Genomic DNA, 22,280 nt, shown 5'->3' on the forward strand with positions numbered 1-22,280 from the left:
TTTGCCCTTCAATATGGGGAGGTAAGGGGTCGAGTAACCGACAGGAGGGGGAAACGTCAGTGATGTGAGGTATCAAAGTGACCGTAGGATCCGAGTTCACGAGAGTTCAGATCGGACTCAGGGATCTTCTAGGCGGCAGTCGATCATGGCAAACACAGAAGTACTGTACAGACAGAGGTGGAGTTGGAGGGGAAGTAGAGTGACAGCTCACACGCACAGATCCCTGAACTATCGAACACATTCTACATATACATGCAGCTATTTAAAAAATTGCTAATTAAATAGCCATTTGATGACTATATTCAGTCAGTACTTGAATACAAAATATAACACTTAGAATCCTCATTGTCACCCTCATATCGGCAATATAGGACAGCTGGACTATCAAGGGCACACTGAACCCCCTGGATCTTTGGCTTCAATTTTGAATAGCCAATATCTCCATAGTAAAGTTTGCGTAGATCCACTATGAATCATCAATTATTGTGGTCTATCACTTCCACTTCTCCCCTTGCTGGAGCCCATTCTATTTTGGTTAATTCTCCGATCCAAACGCTTTTCTGCACATCTGCATTATCTAGAGTTCCATTAAACTTCTATACATGTAGATATACAGGTTCATCCGCAGATCTCCTACTGTGAACACACAGGACCCCCCCCCCCCCCCCGAGTGCACACGTCTACTATACTCCCTTTGTCTCAAACAGCCACGCAAACGGAGAATATCCACATGGCCACTTGAAGCGAATGGCTGCCTGGCACATATCATAGCAAACCTGTCCAGAAAGCCACGCTTAGTCTATGGCCCGGAATCAATCCGACCAGACCATGTATAACATCTAACATGTCATCCCCACCGGCTCCGCTGTCAGACGTCTAGAATCTACGGGAACATGATCCGGCAACACGGCCCAAGACTCGTATTGACATTGGCTATGCAAAATTTACATATAGCTATGGTATCTGTGGCTCTGCCATCGCTGGTGGGATGAAGATGCAGTACAGAAATAAAAGACCTCGCTGACGCCGTGTAATGCTCCAAAATTTTCAACTCGGATTCATCACGAGCCGAGTCTATGTGGAAACAATGTCCCGAAGACTTCCTTGGATCAATTTCTCTTTCTTTGTGATTCGGAGAGTTCGCGATCGGGGACAGAAGGATCCAAATTTGGGTTGTAGGTCGGGATGTACGTTCACTTGCGTTTGGGGCGGATAAATGGGTCCGTTTCCTTTTTCTTCCGCATGGGGGGCCGAGGCTTAGGACCTGGATTAGAACCCTAAATGTAGTTTAGTATGATTGATCAGAAAAGTCAGATAAATGACTTACCTCTGCTCTGGGTCCTGTTGGCGGGGCTCTCGGTGGGGGATTGGCGGTCGGGTATGCTGGGCCATCGCGAGACGGCTTAATGAGGCCCTGGAAGGTTGTCAGCATCTATAACAAGATTCCGCTCGATGGATCGAGTGCACGGTCAAACCTACTGCTGGTGGACCATCAGATCGCGGGCCCTTGGGAGCATTCGGGACGGAGGAAGCGTTCTAGATTTTCGTTAATGTTTGGTTGTAGTAAGTGAAGGACAGTGACTTACCCCTTTTTGACTTCCTTTTGGACCTTTCGGTACATGCACTGGTCCAGAGAGACCTGGATGGCCAGTGGCTCGGGGCTTGGGAGCCTGAACAGCTGGTCTAGAGAGACTCGAAGGGCCGGTATTCCGTGGACCGGTGGGGGCATGGGATGGAGCATTAGATTGTCCAATTCGAGGACGTTGCGCGTTGGGTGCATCGGGGACAGAATCCCCCCGCTTTCGCTTTGCACCTTCAATAGGTTTCGAAGGATTCGCAGCAGTAGCCTGGACAACTGGGACTTTCGGGTTGTGCCCTCCCAGTTGATTCTCTCGCCGACGATCGTCCTTTTCCTTTCTTTGTTGCTGGAGCCTGTACTCATCCCTAGACATGCGATCCCGTTCAAACTTCGAAAGACGTGTCATGGAATTGCAGCTGCTGGACGAATGCCCAATCTGTCCGCATTCAAGGCAGAGTTCGGCAGTACAGAAGATTTTGGTGTGACCGGCTCCTTTGCATCGATAGCAGACCCCGCGGGCATGTTCCCTTGCCTCGTTATTGTCGCAATTGTGAGTGAAATGATCCGCGCTTCCGCATAGTCCACACATCTTAGTTGTGTCCAAGCCCGAGCCTCCTCCAGAAGGCCCGTCGGGTGGTGGCGCTGGGGGTGTACCGCGACCAGAAACGGACACAGAAACGGAACGAGAGTCAAGGCCAATGGAGGCCGACGAAGACCGAGAGATGGAGGGCACGGAGGGTGCTTTGTCGGGAGTATTGGATCTAGCAATATCGGTTTGAGGTGCGTCGGAGATTTTTTCAGTATCAAGGTCAATCATCTCGACCTCTTTGTAACCGGTAAACTGTGGCCTCTCCAACATCTTCATGATGTTGCCCTCGGTGTAGATGTTCCGCTCTCGCGCATTGCGGACGAGACGATTCCAGAATTGGCCCTGGATCAGAGCTTGCGAGTTACCCAGAACCCAGAGCGATGACTTGGCACGTGTGAGACCGACGTTCATACGTCGGACGTCAGCCAAGAAACCGATACCTTTGTTGGATGCTCGCACACAGGAGAAGATGATGACCTCACTTTCTCTACCCTGGAAAGCATCGGTCGTATTGAAGTCAACCTTTTTCAGAATGTCTTCTCCGTATCGGTAGACGAATTGAGTCTTCATCTCTCTGAGTTGGCCCTTGTAAGGAGTAATGATGCCAACCTTGCCGGCAAAGTCGTATTCTTTGACATCTGTGATTAAACGCTCGTAGAGTTGCATCGCGACTTGCAACTCTGCTAAATTGACCAAAGAGCGGCCCTTGGGCACACTTGACTGCATGCCTTGAACGTCAAAGAATCGGTAGGGGCTGAGAAGTTCGCTCTGGTGCCAAGGGCGACGGCGGAGCTTAGCCATGTCCGGTCCATCCTGCAGCTTACCTTCGTAGAACGTATCACTGGGGAAAGCGCTGATTTCAGGATGCATACGGTACTGAATGTCGAGCAAGTGAACGTCTCTGGGGTGGTTCTGCTGCATCCGAACGAACAAACTCTGTTCGTACTGGAACTGTGATGCCATCTTTGATAGGACAGTTGGAGGTAGCTGCTTGGGATCACCGACAAGCACACACTTTGAGCAGCCGTACTTGAGGGGAATCAGAGCGCTGAGTTCAATACACTGAGCTGCCTCATCAATGATGACCGTCTCGAACTCGACGTTCATGCCCTGGAAGATTTCATGACCAGAGCCGCTTAGAGTGGTGCAGATGACATGAGAGCCATTGATAATCTCTTCTTGAATGCGCCGTTTATGCATATCAGCATTGCGGGCCAACGTATGGTTCTGATCGCGAGCCTTATCAATGGACGTGCTCAGCTGAGATCGCTTCTTCTTCATCAGTTCAAACTCGCGCTCGAGCTCTTCTGGAGGAGGTAATCCCTTTGCTCTTGCTTCATCAAGACGTGAACGAAGCTCTTTAAACGTGGTATCGGTTTGCTTATGCTCTTCATACAGCTTCTGCATGTCGACACCGTTCCCTTTACTGGGGTCCTGGTTCAGACGGGCATTGACCACCTCATCGAGTGTGACATCTAGGACCTTAGTGTTGATCGCATCACTCCTTCCTAGACGAAGGACATTGACCTTTTCTTGGCGGCCATCGGATGTCTTGACGCCTTCCTTCAATCGCATGACCAACTCGTCCACGGCAGCGTTACTAGGCGCGCAAAGCAGAAGCTTTTTGGAAATCGTGTTTCTGGCTGCTGGTCCACCGATGCTGACAGCTTGTTTCCCAAGAACATTGCTGAGGAGACTGCCAACAAGTGCGATGATAGTTTTGGTCTTTCCGGAACCTGGCGGACCTTGGATAAGAGTAAACGCATCATTGTCGACAGCCGACTTGATAGCTTTGGCCTGTGCACGATTGATGGTGTAGTTGTCCATAATAGGCTGAAGCCTTATGTCCGCGTAATTGAGAATGGGGGAAGGCTTGGCGAGAACAATCTCTTCGCATAGATCGTAGTACTGCAAGGCCATGAGAGCACCGTATTCGCGCTCCACGGGGGTCAAGGATGTGATCTTGGCCGCCCAAGCTTCAGTGCCGGGCCCAAAGTTGGCAAGGAACTTGTTGTTGCCGGGGTTGACTCGATATGTGATCTCCATCTTCGCATTTTTCCGATTCACGCCACAGACACGCGCGAGGACATGAGGTGCACTGGAATCCTTCGTGGGCTCAGACGCGTTGGAAAACAAAACCAAATCACCTTCTCCGATGCTGAAATCCTTTGGTGGAAGACCGAGTGGCTGAGTGCTGAACTCAATCCACGAGTCCACAGCCAAACGAGACATGACCTTGACTTGGAAATTCCTGAAATTCCCCTCTTCCTTCGATTGCTGGAAACCTTGCCACGCCTCGAGGATCAAGAGCGGCTCAAATGTATTCTGATAGTCGCCTGGAGAACGGAATGAGTTTGAGACGAGCGTATAGTCCTTTTGGTCTGAAGTTGTAGGAAGGTCGCCGGTAGCAAAGAAGTCCCAGGATAGGATGGAGTGGTGAAGTGAGCCCAAATCCGGTGCCAAGCGCGCTCGCATATCTTTGATGGATCGGTGACGCTTGATCTTTTTGACGGGCTGTTGCTGGAGGGATTTCTTTTTGCTTAGTTCGTAGGCGGCCACAGCCTCTGGTTTCTTTGGTTTGGCACCAAAGAGTTCTGTATCTAATTCATCTTCACTTTCAGAATCTGATTCAGAGCCAGAGGAAACCATCATGCTATCTGCGGGCGTGGTATGGTCTTTGCCCTTGATACCAATACCTTTCAAACCCGATCCTTGCTCGGCAGTGAGCTGGGCAACACCCTGTGCAGGCATACTCTTCTTGAGCCTGGCAAGTTCGGCCATATCTCGCTTCTTCTTTGCCTCCTTCTCGCGTTCCCGCTTCTCACGGAAAGATAAAACTTGTGTCGCGTCATCTTTGGGGCGTGAAGGCACGACTGGTTTAGGAGCATTATCACGACGTGCCTTGAAAGACATCGAAGACAAGGGCGTCTTGGCCGCCTTTTCAGCGTTCCGTTTCGCCTGGGCTGCAAGTCGTGCCTTGTTGATTTCCACAGAAGAAGAAAGTTCAAGAAGGGTTTGATCGGCGAGGTTATCGTCGTCAAACTCATCATCACTGTGGATGCGAGAAGAGACGCTCGAGATATCGGAGGGTTTGGCAAACGAAGTGATGGAGGATTGTTTCTTGAGGGCAGCTGTGGAAGCAGTGACGACCGGCTTCTTGTAGTACGCTTCGAGCGAACGTACCAATTCAGCCTTTTCACGTTGTGTGAGGATTGTCTTGATAGCTCCGTCAACAGCAACCCCCTCAATAAAGCTCAATGCATCAGGCTTCACAGTAGTTACGTCCATCGCACCCAGCCTCCGTAGAAGCTTTGAAACCAAGCCTACGAGAGTCGTTGCCAGGTATTCATCCTTCAACCTGAGCCATTTGACCATGGCACTCATGGTCGTAGTGGGGGACTTCAGGAAATTTTCAGACATGGACTTTTGCCCAGGATCTGCGTTTGCTACAGCCCCCAAGAATACACCATACTGATCGAAGAGGAAGTCGGCAAATTGAATCGTGTCACGACAGAATTCAAGCATGACAGACTTGTCGTTGCCGCGTAGATGCCACGCCTCGGTCTCGTCAAAGATCGTGGTCAGTGCCTGCCACAAATATTCCCAAAGCTTCTGCAACGACAGGACCTCTCGTCGATCTGCAAGGTTACGAGTGCGCAGCATACCAGCCTGGCTGTCACATAAGATCTCTACGATATCTGTACCCGTGTAAAGCATTCTTGGAGCTGGCGCGAATGTCTTCATGTTGGAGATTCGGCGGAACGACCAGCTGAGGCCGTAGACTGTAAGTGTGAAGTCCGTCTGCAGCAGATGAGAGATGGCGTCTCTCCGCGCTGATTGGCCACTGACGTTCTTGATCACGTCGACAGTAGCCTGGTAGGTATCCAAGTCGGCAGCAAACAGGGCCGAGATCAGAGCACTGCTTGTGTCCTGGCTTTGGAACAGCTTTTCCAGATGCTCGGGCGGGAATTCTGATAGACGTTCAATGATCTTGCAAGAGAGGTGGGTAAGATGGCCATAGATCATGTTGAAATGTGTCTTCTCTTGGTTGCCTTCTCCTTTCGTAGGGAACTTCTCCAATCCCACCAGAGGTAGAATTCCTAACAGCGCCGAACTCGACAGCGGCAAGTTATCTCGGTGGAGATTTTTAATAACGGCATCCCAAATAGGGGCAGAGTAGGTGGACACTCCGTGTGAGAGGGTATTATTCTTCAGGATAACCTCATAGTCCGTCTTCAAAGACTGACACTCCAGTGCCAAGGTGTTGCGCACGACATCCATGCACAGCGTGATAATCTCTTGTTGGCGACTTTCCTCGACATTGAAGGTGGGAGGATTGAGAATCGTGGTGATGTTGTCGCTAACCACCCCCATTGTCTCTGCCAGCACGATACGTGCGACCGAGCCTCGAGAAGCCTCATTGTCCGTGAAGCGGCGAAGCGTCTGAAGAAGACAGGTCAAGCCAATGTGGAAACAGTGGTACCGGGTCAGGTTGGGAAATTGCGAATCCTGAAGCCGGCCGAGCAGCTGCAGTTCCAAGAACCGACAGGCAGATGGCTGATGGGCGCCCTTCAGAGAGTTGAGGAACGGATTAATCCAGGAAAGCATGTCTTTTAGCGCGGACCTCTCATAAGATTCGCCTTCGGTTGTTTCCAAAAGGAAATTATTGAATTGAGTGTTGAAGAATGCCAGCTCCATGATTGCCTGGGGAGATATGGTTTGCATGGCATCCCAGAAGTCGGCTGGGGCTTTCTCGAGGAAACTCTGGATGGTGTTAAGAAGGAATCGTAAACCTGTAGTAGGCAGAGCAAGATGTTCCACGGACAAGCGGCAAGGGTCGATTTCCAACCCTCGAAGCTGATGTGTGATTTGCCCCGGGTCTAATTTTCTGACGATAAGTTGCATGCCTCGCCACAGTCGTTGAATGGCCGTAAATTGTGGTGGCTGTTGCGATGCTGTCCGTAGAGCCCTGAGAATCCCATCTCGCATCGCCCATTCAAATTCCAGGGTGGTTGGAGACCGCGAGTATCGTGTCCACGCCTGAATAGCCCAAAAGCTGCGTTGCGGGTTGGTATCGAATAAAAATTGAGTGACCGCAGGTATGTAGTCCGAAACCTTTAGGCTCCGTTTAGTTTGGATCAGCTTAAACGGTTCATCAAAGTGCTCCTGCAGGAGGGTTTCTTTGCGCAACATGGCGTCACAACTCAGAGTCTCAAAGATTGACAGCAACGCAGCTCGATCCAAGACACCTAATCCAATATTTTGTGTTGGAGTCGCTCTCAGCTGCATTGTAGCTGTGGCCAAATTGCGTGTGATCCTCCTGATGTCCCACTCGTCGATTGTCCGGGCAAATGCCTCAACGTCCTCCTCCTGGTAGTTCTCCTCCTTCAACTGTTCCATGAGCCAGATTTTGCCAGTGTAGTACTCTTTGATGCAAAAATCGCATTTTTCCAGCGTCTCATCGAGTTTGCCCAGAACCCAGTTCTGGAGTTCTTCCACGCCATCTTTGTTGTATGCGAGGATTCGCATGCATGAAAGGAACTTTCGTTTTCGAGTGGTGCTTTCACTAGCGACATCCTTAATAGGTTTTCCTGACTCGTCCACGCCGTCCAGGTCATCGTAACGTCCGTAGTCCTCTTCATGCTGTCGGGGGCAGAGGAGGTGGGTGCCCTCTGGAAGGGACTTGAGCTCGCTGTACCAAACACCACCCGTTAGTTCTAGTTCAATTGCCTCGAAAGGGTTGGATCACCTACCCGATTGCATCCACGAACTCCATGACTATGGTAGTCTCGGAATGCAGGAATGCTTGTATCTAAATGACAGTCTAGTGCCTTCATCCCAGAAACGCAGCATCTAAACCATCGTCGTTCAAGAACGTTTCCCGGCGTAAATTTGGGGTAGTAATATTCAAGATGCCATGTGTGGGCTTTCAAATGAGGGTATCGCAAAGCAAACGAGATAAATGAAAGTATCGGGGCAAAGGTGATGATGGCTGCGGCGAGAGGTGAGGCAGCTGAGTACGGTGCTGAGGGACGATTGATATGCGATGCCGCCAAGGTAACGGAAACTAGCGGAAAAGTAACGAAAACAGTAATAGGAAAGAGGCACCACTTGGGTGTATGAAGACAGCAAGTTGGTGTTTGTATGAAGCTCTCAAGGACACAAAAATCCCCAGGACAAACGCGTCTAATTGGTGGGTGTTCCGGGCGGTGGAGATGCTGTCTACGCGTGGACGCGCCCCATTTTACCCAAGTAGGAAAGATTTAAGAAGCACTGTTTCTTTGATATTAGGGGTATTGACTACTGTTGATGACTTAGTCTACACGTCTTTATACTAAAAAATCTACATATCTAGGTACAGTCCACGAACAGGCTTTGAAACAACCGCATTAAGTACTTTGCTCACTGAGGGCATTGAATAGAATACATGAATATCATCCCCAATGCTGGCTTGTCCTCCATACTAGGAGCAAGAAACAGGAACAGGAGAAGCCAAAAGATCCTTCCAACGAGAAATGACCCCATAGATGGAAAACAAACAGCAGGAAACGTTCAAATGCGGGTGCCATGCACTTTTGCAGAGACAGAAACGCTTTTGTACAACAATAGACCAGACAAATCACAGTATAGAACATGCAGCAAGAGGAGGCCATCATTGAAGAGAGTGTATTAAAAAAAAGAAAAAGAAAGGTCAGAATGAGGGGGAACAAACAAGATATGCGCTAAGCCTCCGGCCGAATAAAGTGGTAAACCAAACGCCTGCTTTCTATCAGGGAATATAAAAGACTCTCAAAAAAAGGGAAAACACCACGGAATATTGCTCGTCAAATAGGAATAGTGAGGGAAATCGCAAAGAGCAGATCAGAATAACCCAGGGAAGAACGTCATCGGACGGGTCGTCAAGGTCAATGCAACGCAGTATGCGCTCCTCTAAATCATATTATGTGCAGAAGCATCGTCAGGAGTCCGGAACGGATCTTCAATTTGACGATGGGGTGTATTGGAGGACTCCATTCGGGAAAGCATAGCAGCAGAAGTGAAATCGTTGCTCTGCTCAAAGCTTGGTCGACCCCGTTCGAAGGAATGCCGTGTCCGGTCGTGAGATCGGCGAACGTAGTCTACCGACTGCGGTCGCGGGTACTGGTCGAGGCTTGCGGTATAATTAGTGCCGTTGCTGCCGTTTTGACTGCGAGGATTGTGGGTATTCGCAGTGGGGGCCATGGATGGCGCATAGAAGGGTCGCTCATCATCGGGAACTGCAGTGTCCTGCTTCATGGCGGGCTGCACTGGCTTCACAATCTCTGATGAGGTTGCCGATCCTTCACTGAGGACCGCAGTCTCGGAGGTGGGGACTTTCGGGGGCAAGGCGGGCATATCGTCGAGCGCATCCAGGTACTTGAACTTGCCCTGGGTCACCTGTTCCCGAATGATATCGACATCAAGCGGGAAGAATACCTTCTGGACGGAGTTGTACGTGAATCTTGGGAGTAGGGAGATTAGAATAGTAAGCAAAAGCACCACCCAATAGCTCAATGCTCCATAGACCTCAGCAGCGGAATGGTAGAATTGGCCTGAGGACGTGAAAGACGTGTAGATCCCGGTCCACAAGAAGATCAGCAGACTACTGATGACGTTGATCAGAGAAGTGAACCAATCCCATCGGTAGGTGTTCATCATGATGTAGAGGTTGCTAGAGAGAACGGCGCAGGATGCGACAAGAACACCGATGCGCGCTCTGTCATTGATGTTCCGACCATCTCCGGTGGCAAAGTTTGCCGGACTGAACAAGAGGTAAGGCATGAAGAAACAAATGATCGACTGGTACAAGCCATCGGCCATGTACAACCTGTACAAAGTTAGTATCTGAAATACCAAGACGCCATGCGACTCAACTAAACGGTTAAACTTACCAGAATTTGAGCTGCGACCATTCCTTGCGCTCGATACCTCTCATGTACAGTTGCGGAACAGCGAGGGAAACCTTGTCATCCACGTCCTGATCGAAGATACCCATGAAGATAACCGGCAAGGAAGTGAACGCCAGATTGACCAACACGATGTATGTGTAGTCGAACAGATAGGAACAGTCGAAGTCGTTGTAGATACAGTACCAGAAGAGAGCAAATGTCCACACAAGATTCTTGGGAATAGTCAGCAAGGATGAACTATAACATTCAACCATTATCACATACCTTGTAGAAGAAGTTGGCCGTGCATTCTCCAAGCCGACGGTAAGACCATCTGCCATGCACCAAGAGGAGGCGCTGAAGATACCGGAACTGACCAATAGCATAATCCGAGGACATGACAGCTTGCCTACCTTCCTCACCAGCAATACCAACACCCACATCAGCCTCTTGAATCATAGCCACATCGTTGGCACCATCGCCAACTGAAAGGGCCATGATGTTGAGACCGTTCTTGACCATGTTGACAACAGCGGCTTTCTGTGCCGGACTGACACGGCAGCAAAGTACAGCCTTGCACTGCTTGCACAGCAGAAGGAACTTTTGCTTCAACTCGTCAGACAGCATCAGTTTAAGGGTTTCACCGTCGACGACCACGGCGTGCGTAGCCTCGGGTGGGGTATGATCCGTTCGGGCAGCAAGAAGTTCTTCATCGGAGCCCGTCAAACCGAAGGTCTGCAAATGCTTGTCAAGCTCAGCTGTAGCTTGCTGGAATTCGGTCTCCGCAATGTTGAGCACAATCAACTCCATGTTGTTGTTGAGGAGATTGCATGAGAAGCCAATGTTGATAGCAGTCTCGACCTTGTCACCAGTGAGAACCCAAAGCTTGATACCGGCATCCGCAAGAAGTTGGATTGTGTCTGGCACGCCGTCTTGCAATCGATCCTCAATGGCAGTTCCGCCAATGAGCATGAGGTCCTGCTCGATTTCACTGGAGACCCTTTCGAGCTTCTCCTCACGATCGGTGATGGCAGCGGCAGCAATGTCATGGTCCTTGACCCAAGACTGGTATTCCTCTTCGCTAAGTAGGCGGTCGGCAACACAGAGAGTTCGGAGACCTTCTCTAGCAAATTCCTCCAAATGCTCTGCGGTCTGACGTCTGAGTTCTTGCTGCTTGCCACGAGCAAGACGAGAATAGATGATGCTATCAGCACCCTTGCAGAACAGACGGATAGAACCATCAGGCATTCGGATGATCGCACTCATTCGTTTCCTGGACGAGTTAAACTCGAGAGTGTTCAAAACGGTATAAGTGCGTTCCTCGCCCATCACATTCAGGAGAAGGTCGTCACCGGCTCGACCCAGAACAGTGAAACCACAGTCTCGAGCGGTACTGACTAGCGCAGCCTCATCAGGGGACTGAGCCTTGAACTCGATCTGAGGGGGTCGCCAGGGGTATGTTCGGTGATGACAGTGTGACACAAGGCGAGAGCCAGGAAGAAGTGCTCGGCAGACTGCTTCTGTTGCTCGCCAGATTTTCCATCCAGATCGGCGACAAATTTCGGAGCAATGAAGGTCAGCTGATCGTCGTGCAGGTAAGGATTGTCGTGAATGCGACGCAAGTTTCGAAGCATTTCCTGCCCATCGGCAGCAATTTGTTGTCGGGCCAGGGCAGCCTCCGCATCAGCATCGGCTCCCTCGCGACGCCTCATGCCAATCTGAGCTTCTGTGTAAGCCTCGCCATACGAAACGCCATTGATTGTGCACTTCTTAAACTCCATAACGTTCTGTGTCAAAGTGCCAGTCTTGTCAGAGAAAATGTACTCAACTTGACCGACATCATCTGATATGTTCCAAGACTTGGGAACACAATAGATGCCGAGTCTTTCGTAGTACATGTAGAGATCGCTGTGGATGAAAACAGCTTGAATAGTGCGCACAATTTCGAGAGAGATGTATAGCGAAATGGGAACCAAATTCTGGAACAGAATAACGGCTGTCCAGAACGTGACAATGCCGGTCACAGGAGGTGTGTCTCCATAAGACTCAAGATCAAAGAAGTCCAAAGATTTATCTGGCGCTGCCCACGCAATTCCGTTCACGATACCAGAGACCAGGCACATGAGGAAGAGAATGATGAAATTGTAAATGACGTTCCAGTTGAGATCCTTGGCCATACGAGGGCGCTTTGCAGGAGTTGCACCGGAGTTGAGCATAATCTTGCTCTCTCCGCCGGTGAAAAGAACGACTCCCAGGACCCATTCAGTACTTTTCAAGTTGCAACCACGGAGCAAGATGTTGTTGATTGTAATGGGCTCTACCATCTCTTTCCGAGGAGCCTCTGGGAAACGCGGGTCACGCTGGTCCCAGCGGACGGCACCGTTGTAAGAGTACAAGTTGGCATGGGGCGCCTCACTCTCAATCACAAATTCGGCTTTTTCGCAGTCTCGAGCATGTCGGATTTGGCGACCACAGTGAAGAGCCTGGCGAACTTTCAGGTTGGTTTCTCCATCTAGTCCCTTCGTTTCGACATAGCAGGCGCCATCTGGGTCCGATGTAGAGAGAATGACGATATCGGCGGGGATTGGGTCTTCGTTATACAAGCGAACAAAGTCACCAACTTGCAGACTCTTCCATTGGTCTCGCTTGAAGCGAGCCTTTCCAGGCGTTTGCTTGGACATATCCAAAACAGTTCCATGTTTCTTGTCTGGCAAAGGCTCCACGACGCTCTCACGGGCTGCGCTGTTCGGGGACAAGTATTTGTTCTCCGAGTTGTTCATCATCGGCCAATCTTCGCGGGCTTCGGGTTGAGGCGACGGAACATCAGTCATTGGGATGGCAACATCTTCCGCGGCCATAGAGTTGCGCTGCGTATAAATCGACGCTCGAGGATCCGCGGTGCTCATGAAGGATTGGCGTCGCTGTCCTTCCTCGTCCTCCTCTCCGACATCCTTCTTTTTGAACTGAGATGCAATCCACTTATATGACGAGATTGTAGCCCGAGTACAAGCCTTCTTGACACGACGCCATAACCCAATGTTGTCTTCAGTCGAGTTGACGTTGTTCCAGTCGACCAGTCTGTAAACGGGGGAATTGTTCACTTGGTTATCGGACACCGTTCGACCCCAATCCTCAATGGCGTCTTTGATAGCCGTCACGACAATAATGACGATCAGAGGGACGGCGTTCAGACCGGGGTTGTTGGCACCGAAAATGGGAAAGAACTAGAGCACATCAGTCAGCGGAAACTCGGGTGAAATCCAAGAGGGGCAAATATGTGACGTACATTAAGAATAATGACAAACAAGAAGTAAATGTTCGCGATGTTGTGGAATTGCAACCAGACGTTGTAGGGGACGAAGGTTAGCGCTGTATACTTGGCGGTACGGATTTTGTTTCTAGGATAGGTGATTCGCAGATGGCCGTCTTCGTCTCGTTCGGACTCTGGAATCGGGATACTGAAGTAGACCCTCCGATTTGGTCCACCTTCCGGGTTCTCATCGCCGTCGGTCGAGCCGGCGTTGGTTGAGGCGCTTGTGGTGTTCGATTTTCGCTTTTCCTCTCTCATATCTGACCGCTTATGAAAGCGATCTATAATGGAGACCCGTTTCTTGATTCCTCCATGTCCGGGGGCTCGAGTGGTTGCCCATCTTTGTCGTTTCGTGGGTTTAGATACGTTGCTGCTGACCTCTCGGGTATCACCACCTTGCTCATTGTTGCTCTCCGCATTCTCCCCAGGGAAGTGCACGGAAGCCATCTAGGCTACTGGTGCGCCCTTCAAGGGCATAAAACTTGACAAAAACCTTGGTTGCCGGCAAAGTACGAGCATCCGGTTTGCAGGGCCGGGATCCGATGGCGCCGGGCGCGAAAGGGGACTGTCGATTTGGCTGTGTTCGCAGGCTATGAGGCCTACAAAAGCGCACTGTCCTTGGTTGTACAAAGAGTCAGTGAACAGAGCAGCGATAGGCGCGCTTTCAGGACGTTCCAGGCGAGAGATTCGAGGGTTGGTCCAGGCTGTAGAACAGGGTTTCGGCCGATCGAGTTGGGGCAAGCGAAGGGCGAGCGATCAAAGGGCACTCCCACGCGGGGCCATTCAAGCAAATCCAAAGAGATAGAGCAATGAAGCTAGAGGAATTCTCTCGAAGGAAGTGAAGAGGGAGTGAATGGGCTTACGAGGATCGTAGTAACGTACTGTTACGGCTTACCAACATGCCTGCTTAGTCAAACATCCCGGCACTCCGACTTGGCACTACTCTTTTTTTTACACGCGTCGAGTGTTTCTTGACACTGCCACTTCTCCTTTTCAGGCACCTTTGTTTCTCTATCGTCTTATTCGTGCATTCATTCACGGCATTAGGGCTTACGGCCTCGGAGCTGGTGTAAATGTACTCCGTATAGTGCGGTAATCTTAACATCCAGCCCCGTTCCTCCCAGCCCTTCGAAATTTCTGACAGTGGCAACCGGGATAGGATCATCGGCAACTCGGATCCAGGATCCAAGGAAACAGATCTACCGATGTTCCATGTTGCCCCTTTTGCTATTACTGATTAATGCACATAACTGTGCGGCATTATGATTCCCGTTTTCTTCAGTTCTTCACTCCGTGTACTGTAAGCTTACCCTGCAGAACGTAGCTATTGGTTGCCCATGTTTCTGGCCCCCGCTTAGTCCTTTATTTCGTGCATCTACTGTAGAGATGAGCTGGCCTCTTTTTTTTTTTTTTTTTTTTTTTTCTCTCTCTCTCTGAAAGACGCTACCCAGGTCAGATCTACTTGCCTATATTGTGTACGTACGAACTATATAGTTGAGTGGTATATGAAGAGCATAAATTGACTTCCTATAGTTGTAACAACCAGGAAATTGCAAGAGGACTCTGCCGATATAGCCCCTAATGATATCACCCAAGCGCCGGGGGTCGGGGCATCGAGCCTGAAACCACCAACACGGCACGAGCGTATCCAGATCCACCTGAGTCAGCTCTCCTTTTTGGGTAAGTGATCTGTGACTCGGTTGGATGACATCTGGAGGTTTAGTGTCAAATGCTTCGTATTGTCAAATAAATGCCTTTCTTTGTTCGTTTTTAAAGGGCCGGTATGCACCTCGTCTCCTTATTTCTTGGCGTGGGCCATACTACAGTAGGCTTTTGGTCTTTCAGGAGAACACAGTGGTACTTCTGAGCGGACCCAGGATGATCACTGTACTGTCCAGGATGCCATTTCCCCTTAAGCTCGATAACCCCATACGACCCCATATAGCCCCATAGCTCCTGGTATATCCAAGTCTCACTGGCCATTGGTTTTACTTGAAAAAGTTTACAGGTACAGATCTCGAGGCATGGGTGAACCAGTCCTGGTCTATATAACATGGCAGCCGCGAACTATAGTGGATCCATTTGCCGTCTCTTGGGCTAAACTCAATTGCTACCCCTGATACACACGCCAGAAATAACAGTTTCAAGTCTGTCGATCAAACACAAGACAGTGCTTCGGCTCCGGAGTACAGTATATGGTATAGTGGAGCCTCTTAAAGGGTGGACAGCTATACTGCCAGTAAACATCCTCTAGGGTTAGCTCTGGCAATGGGCCAAAAAAAAGAGGTGAGAAGCAAAAGGAGAGCGGCAACAACATATACTCGCTTCGAAGCGCGTGGATTCTGTGTGGAGACTGTCCAAATACTTCAGTGGCACTCTACGGTCCGTAACCCTCGTATTTACTATACAGTAGTCAGATCACTAGCCGCAGATCGACGCCACATAGGAATGTGGCAGATCTGGTTCGAGGGATATAGATATGTCGCCACAACGAGCACAATTCGAACATGACTTCTACAACAGAGATCAAATCTGTGACTTAAGTTACTCTTCAAAGACTTGTAGATGTAGGTTCAATTGATTGGTGCTGAGTCAGTTGGCGTCATGTGACAGCGCGATACTCCAACGCGCCAACGCGCGAATCTCCACGGGGCCCCTCTCCCTTTCTATCTTTGTTCAGATGCCCATGATGCGGTCCATCACTGATTTTTTCAACAAGCCGTCGTTCTCGCGGGCAAACCATAATCGCACACCAGAAAGCAAGAAAGGCTCCAATAAACTCGCACCCGAGTCTTCACCGCTCACTGAGCCCTCGTCGTCCATAATAAGTAATCTTTCTCCGGGGTCAGAACATGAGGCCGAGGCCCAGTTGAATCGCACGCTGTATCTTTCAGCCCAGGAGAGCTTCTCGCAACCACCTACGTGGCAAAGTTTCCAAAGTACCGAGTCTGCGACAGTCTCATCTCTCAATGAAAGTTTTGGCGGGTCTCAGCGCATTGTCAAAGACGGCAAAGAGGTAGTCATCAGTTCCGATGGAGAAGACACGGATTCGATCTGTTCATTGGATGATCCAGCCAGTCTCTTTGCCCCGATATCCAAGAAGCCGGAGTCTGTCTCGGGCACAGTGGGAACGAAAACGGGGCTCAAAAAGATTACATCGCCTAAAAAGTACAAGCACACAATCGACTCTCTCGTTTACGATGCAGTGGATGATAACGAGATTGAAGCCAACGTTGCTCGGGTGAAAGCCAAGTTTACGCAGAACTCACCAGATGGCAATGATAGCACGTCCGACGTTAAGAGAGGTTTGAATGAAGGCGTCTTGACTTCGGCCCTGGGTGACGACAATGACAGCGGTATTGGATTACAGCGCCTGCTGGATGCTGTTAGGAGAACCGAAGCCCTGGACCACGACCGAGCCTGGCGATTTTTCGATGTGACGCAAAAGTTGCCGTCGGCTCCAGAATTTCCACAGCATCTATTCACGGGTGGAACATATCTGGATGACTTTCTTGCGGATCCAGAAGCTCGCGAGCGTCTATTCATGTCAGGGGAATTTATCCAGATGGCTTTGTGCAAGGGGCTCTTGCCAGACAAGTTAATCGTGTGGATTTTTCGTTCCAGTTAGTCTCACATCTTGCTACATTCATGCACAACGCTTACTGTCTTTCAGTTCCCTACGAACGTCGAAGCGAAATGAGCAACGCTTACTACCGAATTCTCAAGGTTTGCAGAAGTTTCTATACTCAATTGCCGCTAAGTCGACTAACCAGAAATGCTAGGGCGTTGATGTGAACCATCTCAGATCCCTTATCCGTCCAGCTGATATCGATGACCTTTTTACGCGATTAGGGGCCAAGTCCCAGTCATTGGATCCTTCCATGGCGATTACGCCTATACCGCTACAAGGTAGTTCAACTCTCCTGCTTGTTCGTCTTCATTCCACTGATGCTTGCGATAGAAAGCACCCCAGACTCCGGGCTGAAGGACGGTTTCGTTCTCATTTCAATCCTCAAGTTGTTCCGAGAAATTGCCGACTTGTAAGCTACTCTAACACATACTTGCTCGTATACCAAGGCTCACAGAATCGCAGACTTGCAGAAGATACTCAAGAGCGAGTCGTGCTCCTTCTACTGCGGCTTACGCTTGACTTGTCTTTAACAGCAGACTTTATGATATCGTCGGAGCTCCAGTGGACCATTAATGCCGTGCTCGACCCGGATACCTTTACTGATATAAATGGGGAAGACTTGGTTAGTTTTTTCTTTTCCAATGTTTCATCTATCGATGACTAACAAGAGTAGTTGTCTCGAGTTTCCCAAACCTTCTACCATACAGTCACAGATGTCTGCATACAGAGTCGAATCGTTCACCACATACTACCAACGTCTCCATGGCTTGCTCTGTTGCGGTGTCGCCTCGCTATTTCATTTCTACTGAAAAGCCCCAGCCCGCTGACTGAGCCCCCTGAAGATGTGCTTGATCTCAAACGCATCACGATGGTCCTACTTCGCGATAAGCGGTTCCATGTAAAACTGTTCAAAGGGAAAGGCGACTATGATTACGGAGAGTTGATTGCCATCACCGCTCTCCTCAACGTCGCAATCGATTCATCCGTGTTGGATTTGAGATACAGAGAGACTCAAGCTGAAAAGGAGTACAACGCTGCCATCGACAAGCTGGCAGCTCAGATCAAGTTGATTTTTAGTTCCATCGAGGATTCAGGTGCCTCGCATCTCAAACGGATGTTAGCCAAAGAAGCTCTAGAGGCCTTGCATTACCGGATTGTCTATTCGGTCCGGTCAAAGCCACCGCCGAAGAAGACACTGTTCAAATCATACGCCACAGAGAGAGATGGTAACATTCGGAGCTTGTTCGGCAGCCCATCCATTAATACTGGAAAGACTGTGGATATCACACAAACGGAGTCATCAGCGCCAGTCGGTCAGGTATTAGGGGACACAGAAATCCCCATCCGCAAGCATGACCAAATCTCGTGATTATCTATTGGGACAGACACGCATGTGCCGAAACCTTCCTTGAATTACCCCCGAAATGACTTACGACCTTTTTCATCCGTAAGAGCGAAGCATGTTTGAAGCATTTTCTACCAAATACCACGAAGTCATTACTGATATAGAGCGAACATACCGCTAAAAAAGCTTGATCATATTCCATACCAGACTCATACTGTGCAGAGAAATCCCCCGTCTATGAAAGCCAAGAGGAGCAAAAAGTATCGGAACTATAACACACGAAATACAGTCGCAATGTGGAATCCAAGAGACAAGCAGACGCTTAATCGTAGAACCTCCGGTTCTGGTTCTTCCCGAACAGCGTCTGTCGGACCGAGGGGAGAGCATCGCTCTCCAGCAGTCGCAGACGCTCCTCGAAGGTATTGTTGATCTCAATTTTGCCATTCCCACCAATGATAACGACACCACCGGCGCTGTAATCTGTTAGACCATCTTCGTAATCTTAATCGGATAGGAGGCACTTACGATCCCTCGGGCAAGGGCTCCGACTCGTCCACGGTCACAGTCACTTCCGACCCAACATTGTCCTTGTACTCCTTGGCAGCCTCCTCCATGGCCTTCTTAGCAATATCATAATCCTTCTTGCGCGAGCGAATGGCGACTTTGTCCTCGTTGAGATAATATAGGCCCTCGAGGACCAGCCCCTTGAGCATATCCTGGTACTTCTTCTTGTCGTCGGCAGCCACCTTGGAAACCTTTTCACGAGCGGTTTGGAAGAGCTCATCGAGCAGCTCCTGGCGACCTCCGAGCACGCGGAGACGGGTCTTGTTGGCGAGTGTCGAGCGGGTGATCTGCTGGGACATGGCGGCCTGCTTGAACTTCTTCTCGTAGAGGGTATCGATCGCGGCGGTCTCCTGGCGCACGAGCTTCGACTTCTCAATAGCAAACTCCTCGTCGGCCTTCAACTGGATCTCGCGGGCCTTTTCGAGGGCTTCTTGCCGGATGAACGCAGTCATCTTGCGGAGCTCGCCCGCGACCTATCGACATCGGTTAGACTCAAGCTTTCCAAGACGTACAGAACAAACCCACCTGATCATCGGAAAGAGCATGGCTTTGTGACATTTTGGCGGATTAAATGTGACTGTTGATGGAATGACGTGGGGAAGAGGAAAGGATGTTGTGTCCAACTAAGCTCGGACTTGCCTTGGCGTTCCGCATCCAGCCCTCCGCACTCCTCAACCTCCCTTGGATACCTCTATTCTCTGTGTTATACCTCATTTTAGCCATGGCATATTTACTCCGATAGTTTCTTCGCTGGAACCTCTTCCTACTCTCTATTTGACCAATGCACGATACGCAACATGGGCAATCTAGGTGACTTGTCGCCGGAGGGAAGCGTTGCCGTATGAACACAGATCCCAGGATTTCTATACAGAGTCAACAGCTGACGAAGATCAGGTCGGTGTCATCGTTGGGCTGATCTCAACTAGCCTCCAGGCCATCGGACTCACCCTGCAGCGCAAGTCGCATTTACTCGAGGACGAGAAGCACCCTTACGATGTGCGCAGACCTCCCTACAAGCGCCGGCGATGGCAGTTAGGAATGGGAATGTTTGTGATCTCCAATATCGTGGGAAGCACCATTCAAATCACCACGCTGCCACTTCCAGTGCTCTCCACGCTTCAAGCGGTCAGTTCCCCTACACATGTGGCGGACCTCACTTGCTGATGGGAATCCCAAACAGTCCGGACTAGTCTTCAATACGATATTCGCGACGCTGATCCTCGGTGAACCTTTCACCCGATATTCCCTCGCCGGTACAGTTCTCGTCTGCATAGGCGCATTGTTGATTGCGACATTTGGCGCCATCGGGGAACCGGCACATACCTTAGACCAACTTCTGGATCTTCTACAACGACGCCCGTTCCTATTATGGATGGGTGGAACTACTCTTTTGGTGGCGGCTGTACTGATAGCCTCAAAACTGCTGAAACTCTTCCTTCCTTCGTCACGCGCGAAGCCCCTCGGCCTCTGGGCATTTTACGCCACACCTGCTGCGACTGCAAAGCCGAATGAAATTGATCCGTGGCATGTCCTATGGTTTTATCAGTGGTATTCTATCTGCCCATTCGCTTCTTTTGGCCAAGTCGGCGGTGGAGCTGCTGGTGCGCACGGTAGTTGACCGTGTAAACCAGTTCAACCGTTGGCAGTCATGGGTGATCCTACTGGGGATGATATTCCTAGCACTAACACAGTTGTTCTATCTTCATCGCGGACTAAAGTTGTGCAGCACCAGTGTTCTATACCCGTTCGTGTTTTGCATCTACAACATCATCGCAATCATGGATGGACTGATCTACTTCCGGCAAGTGTCTCAGCTGGCGGGCTTTCACGCCGGTCTCATTGCTTTGGGAACAATTGTTCTCCTGGCTGGTGTTTTGTGTCTTTCTTGGCGATTGGAAGATATCGATAGTCACGCTGCTGTAAGCGCCTTGGGACCCACACAGACTGCACTTGGGCCCGGTATGGCAGTTGTGGAAGAGCACCCTCCGATATCGCCTAGATTGCTGGACGGCGAGGATGAAGAGGCACATATCGGAGAACGCGAACCCCTTCTCAACACGGATACGAATACCCGCCATCTCTCATATCAACGAGGACGAGCCCCGAGTTTACCGCTCAATCTCCATCTTGATCATCCTGACCCTGTCGACTTGAATCCGGCCTCTATTTGGGCGGAACTCGATGATTCCGACTATGACTCCGCCGATGGACAACGTCGTCCTTCCGCAGACCACCCACGCAACACCAGTGGTAGTGTAGCCTTCCATGGTCCACGACAAGGGCTTGCGCGACACTCAACGATCGGCGCCACCACGCACGATCGAGGGTGGGGATCTCGCCGAGCCTTGGCGTCAGGGCGCGAGAACCAGCGGCGTCGAATTTCGGCACCATTCGGTGGGATTTCCGCCGCCAAACGCCAACGACGCAGCGCATGGGGCATGTCCAATTCCACGTCTGACGCCCTACCTGGCGGATACGGAACCATCCAAGAAGATGGCGATGATACTCACGGGCATGATGACACCCGTTCTCCGGCCGCCAGATCTGGTTTTCTTGCTGGACCGAGGAGGGCCCTGACAGGAGCCTGGGAATCCGGGAGACAATATTTGTCTCGATGGAGCAGCTCGCAGGCGGGCAACCAGGCCCATGCTGACCCACAAGATATACTGCCCCAAGCTGGAACTCATCCTCGAGCACAATATACCCAAGAAGTCACCGAATCCGAATCCGGGCCTGTTCAGCCATAGTCATTCTCGTGGCACTCTCCATTAAATCATCCCAACAACCTCTACCTACCCTGCAATCTATCCAACCCACGACCCTTTTCTCATCGCTCATCCAACACAATCCCCCCTTGCTATCTTCCAACCGCCATCCATGTACAGTAACTCCTATCTGAACATAACGAGCCCAACGCGCTCATGCCACCAAATGTTCGAGAAACCTTCGCTCTGGATTTTCCATTTGTGTTTCACTTTCTTCTGTCAAGATACTATGATACCACAGTTGCTGATTATATACCTCCGTACAAATGAATATAGGATGCTGATAAATTGACCTTCTGTAGACTTCCAGTAAAGCTATATGTCATTGCTTGCGTATGTGAAAATCGAAACAAACTGTGGTTTGGCATTCAATATTACGTGTTTCGTGTCTATAAATGGTATCATTGACTTTGTAAATACCAACAATCGTGAATTTTTTTATTTTTTCATGTCGGCGACCCGCTAATTGCATCAAAATATAAAGGTTTTGGAAGACCAGGTTGTTGAAACATGAAGCTACTACCAATGCAGATAGCAGGCCTTCGAGCACATAATTGCCCTACAATTACAACGGTGAGGATATATATCAC

General features: G+C 50.1%; 6 protein-coding genes across 6 annotated transcripts; 3 read left to right on the plus strand and 3 right to left on the minus strand.

Annotated features, from left to right (window-relative positions):
* Positions 1-1,193: 1,193 nt before the first annotated feature.
* N7446_003497 (putative tRNA-splicing endonuclease) lies at positions 1,194-7,944 on the minus strand (the record flags this gene model as incomplete). The annotated part of the gene is made up of 5 exons (XM_058512246.1): positions 1,194-1,277; positions 1,328-1,414; positions 1,480-1,536; positions 1,587-7,860; positions 7,922-7,944. 5 exons carry the CDS (start codon positions 7,942-7,944, stop codon positions 1,194-1,196), a joined length of 6,525 nt encoding a protein of 2,174 aa, XP_058373575.1.
* A 900-nt stretch (positions 7,945-8,844) lies between these two features.
* Positions 8,845-14,233, minus strand: N7446_003498 (uncharacterized protein). Its single transcript, XM_058512247.1, has 5 exons — positions 13,362-14,233; positions 11,548-13,299; positions 10,361-11,512; positions 10,079-10,308; positions 8,845-10,014 (listed from the first exon to the last, which is right to left on the minus strand). Exons 1-5 carry the CDS (start codon positions 13,830-13,832, stop codon positions 9,099-9,101), a joined length of 4,521 nt encoding a protein of 1,506 aa, XP_058373576.1. The 5' UTR covers positions 13,833-14,233; the 3' UTR covers positions 8,845-9,098.
* A 1,841-nt stretch (positions 14,234-16,074) lies between these two features.
* Positions 16,075-18,385, plus strand: N7446_003499 (uncharacterized protein; the record flags this gene model as incomplete). The annotated part of the gene is made up of 6 exons (XM_058512248.1): positions 16,075-17,008; positions 17,059-17,111; positions 17,168-17,294; positions 17,347-17,425; positions 17,479-17,638; positions 17,690-18,385. 6 exons carry the CDS (start codon positions 16,075-16,077, stop codon positions 18,383-18,385), a joined length of 2,049 nt encoding a protein of 682 aa, XP_058373577.1.
* Positions 18,386-18,683: 298 nt separating this feature from the next.
* Positions 18,684-19,483, minus strand: N7446_003500 (H(+)-transporting V1 sector ATPase subunit E; the record flags this gene model as incomplete). Its single annotated transcript, XM_058512249.1, has 3 exons — positions 18,684-18,834; positions 18,887-19,398; positions 19,451-19,483. The coding sequence occupies 3 exons, from the start codon at positions 19,481-19,483 to the stop codon at positions 18,684-18,686; spliced, it is 696 nt and encodes a 231-aa protein (XP_058373578.1).
* A 239-nt stretch (positions 19,484-19,722) lies between these two features.
* N7446_003501 (uncharacterized protein) lies at positions 19,723-20,543 on the plus strand (the record flags this gene model as incomplete). Its single annotated transcript, XM_058512250.1, has 3 exons — positions 19,723-19,764; positions 19,820-20,050; positions 20,106-20,543. The coding sequence occupies 3 exons, from the start codon at positions 19,723-19,725 to the stop codon at positions 20,541-20,543; spliced, it is 711 nt and encodes a 236-aa protein (XP_058373579.1).
* A 160-nt stretch (positions 20,544-20,703) lies between these two features.
* On the plus strand, positions 20,704-21,672 carry N7446_003502 (uncharacterized protein; the record flags this gene model as incomplete). The annotated part of the gene is made up of 1 exon (XM_058512251.1): positions 20,704-21,672. One exon carries the CDS (start codon positions 20,704-20,706, stop codon positions 21,670-21,672), a length of 969 nt encoding a protein of 322 aa, XP_058373580.1.
* Between the last annotated feature and the right edge of the window lie 608 nt (positions 21,673-22,280).

Source organism: Penicillium canescens (assembly GCF_028828765.1).
Source record: "Penicillium canescens strain IBT 15451 chromosome Unknown utg000003l_segment0_segment0, whole genome shotgun sequence".
NCBI lineage: Eukaryota > Fungi > Ascomycota > Eurotiomycetes > Eurotiales > Aspergillaceae > Penicillium > Penicillium canescens.

Excerpts from the sequence above, each read along its gene's own strand:
- N7446_003498 (XM_058512247.1), bottom strand. The coding sequence starts at position 13,832 with ATGGCTTCCGTGCACTTCCCTGGGGAGAATGCGGAGAGCAACAATGAG. Across the intron at positions 13,300-13,361 it reads TGTTTGTCATTATTCTTAAT|TTCTTTCCCATTTTCGGTGC; the intron begins GTACGTCACATA and ends GATGTGCTCTAG. Across the intron at positions 10,015-10,078 it reads TGGTCGCAGCTCAAATTCTG|GTTGTACATGGCCGATGGCT; the intron begins GTAAGTTTAACC and ends AACTTTGTACAG.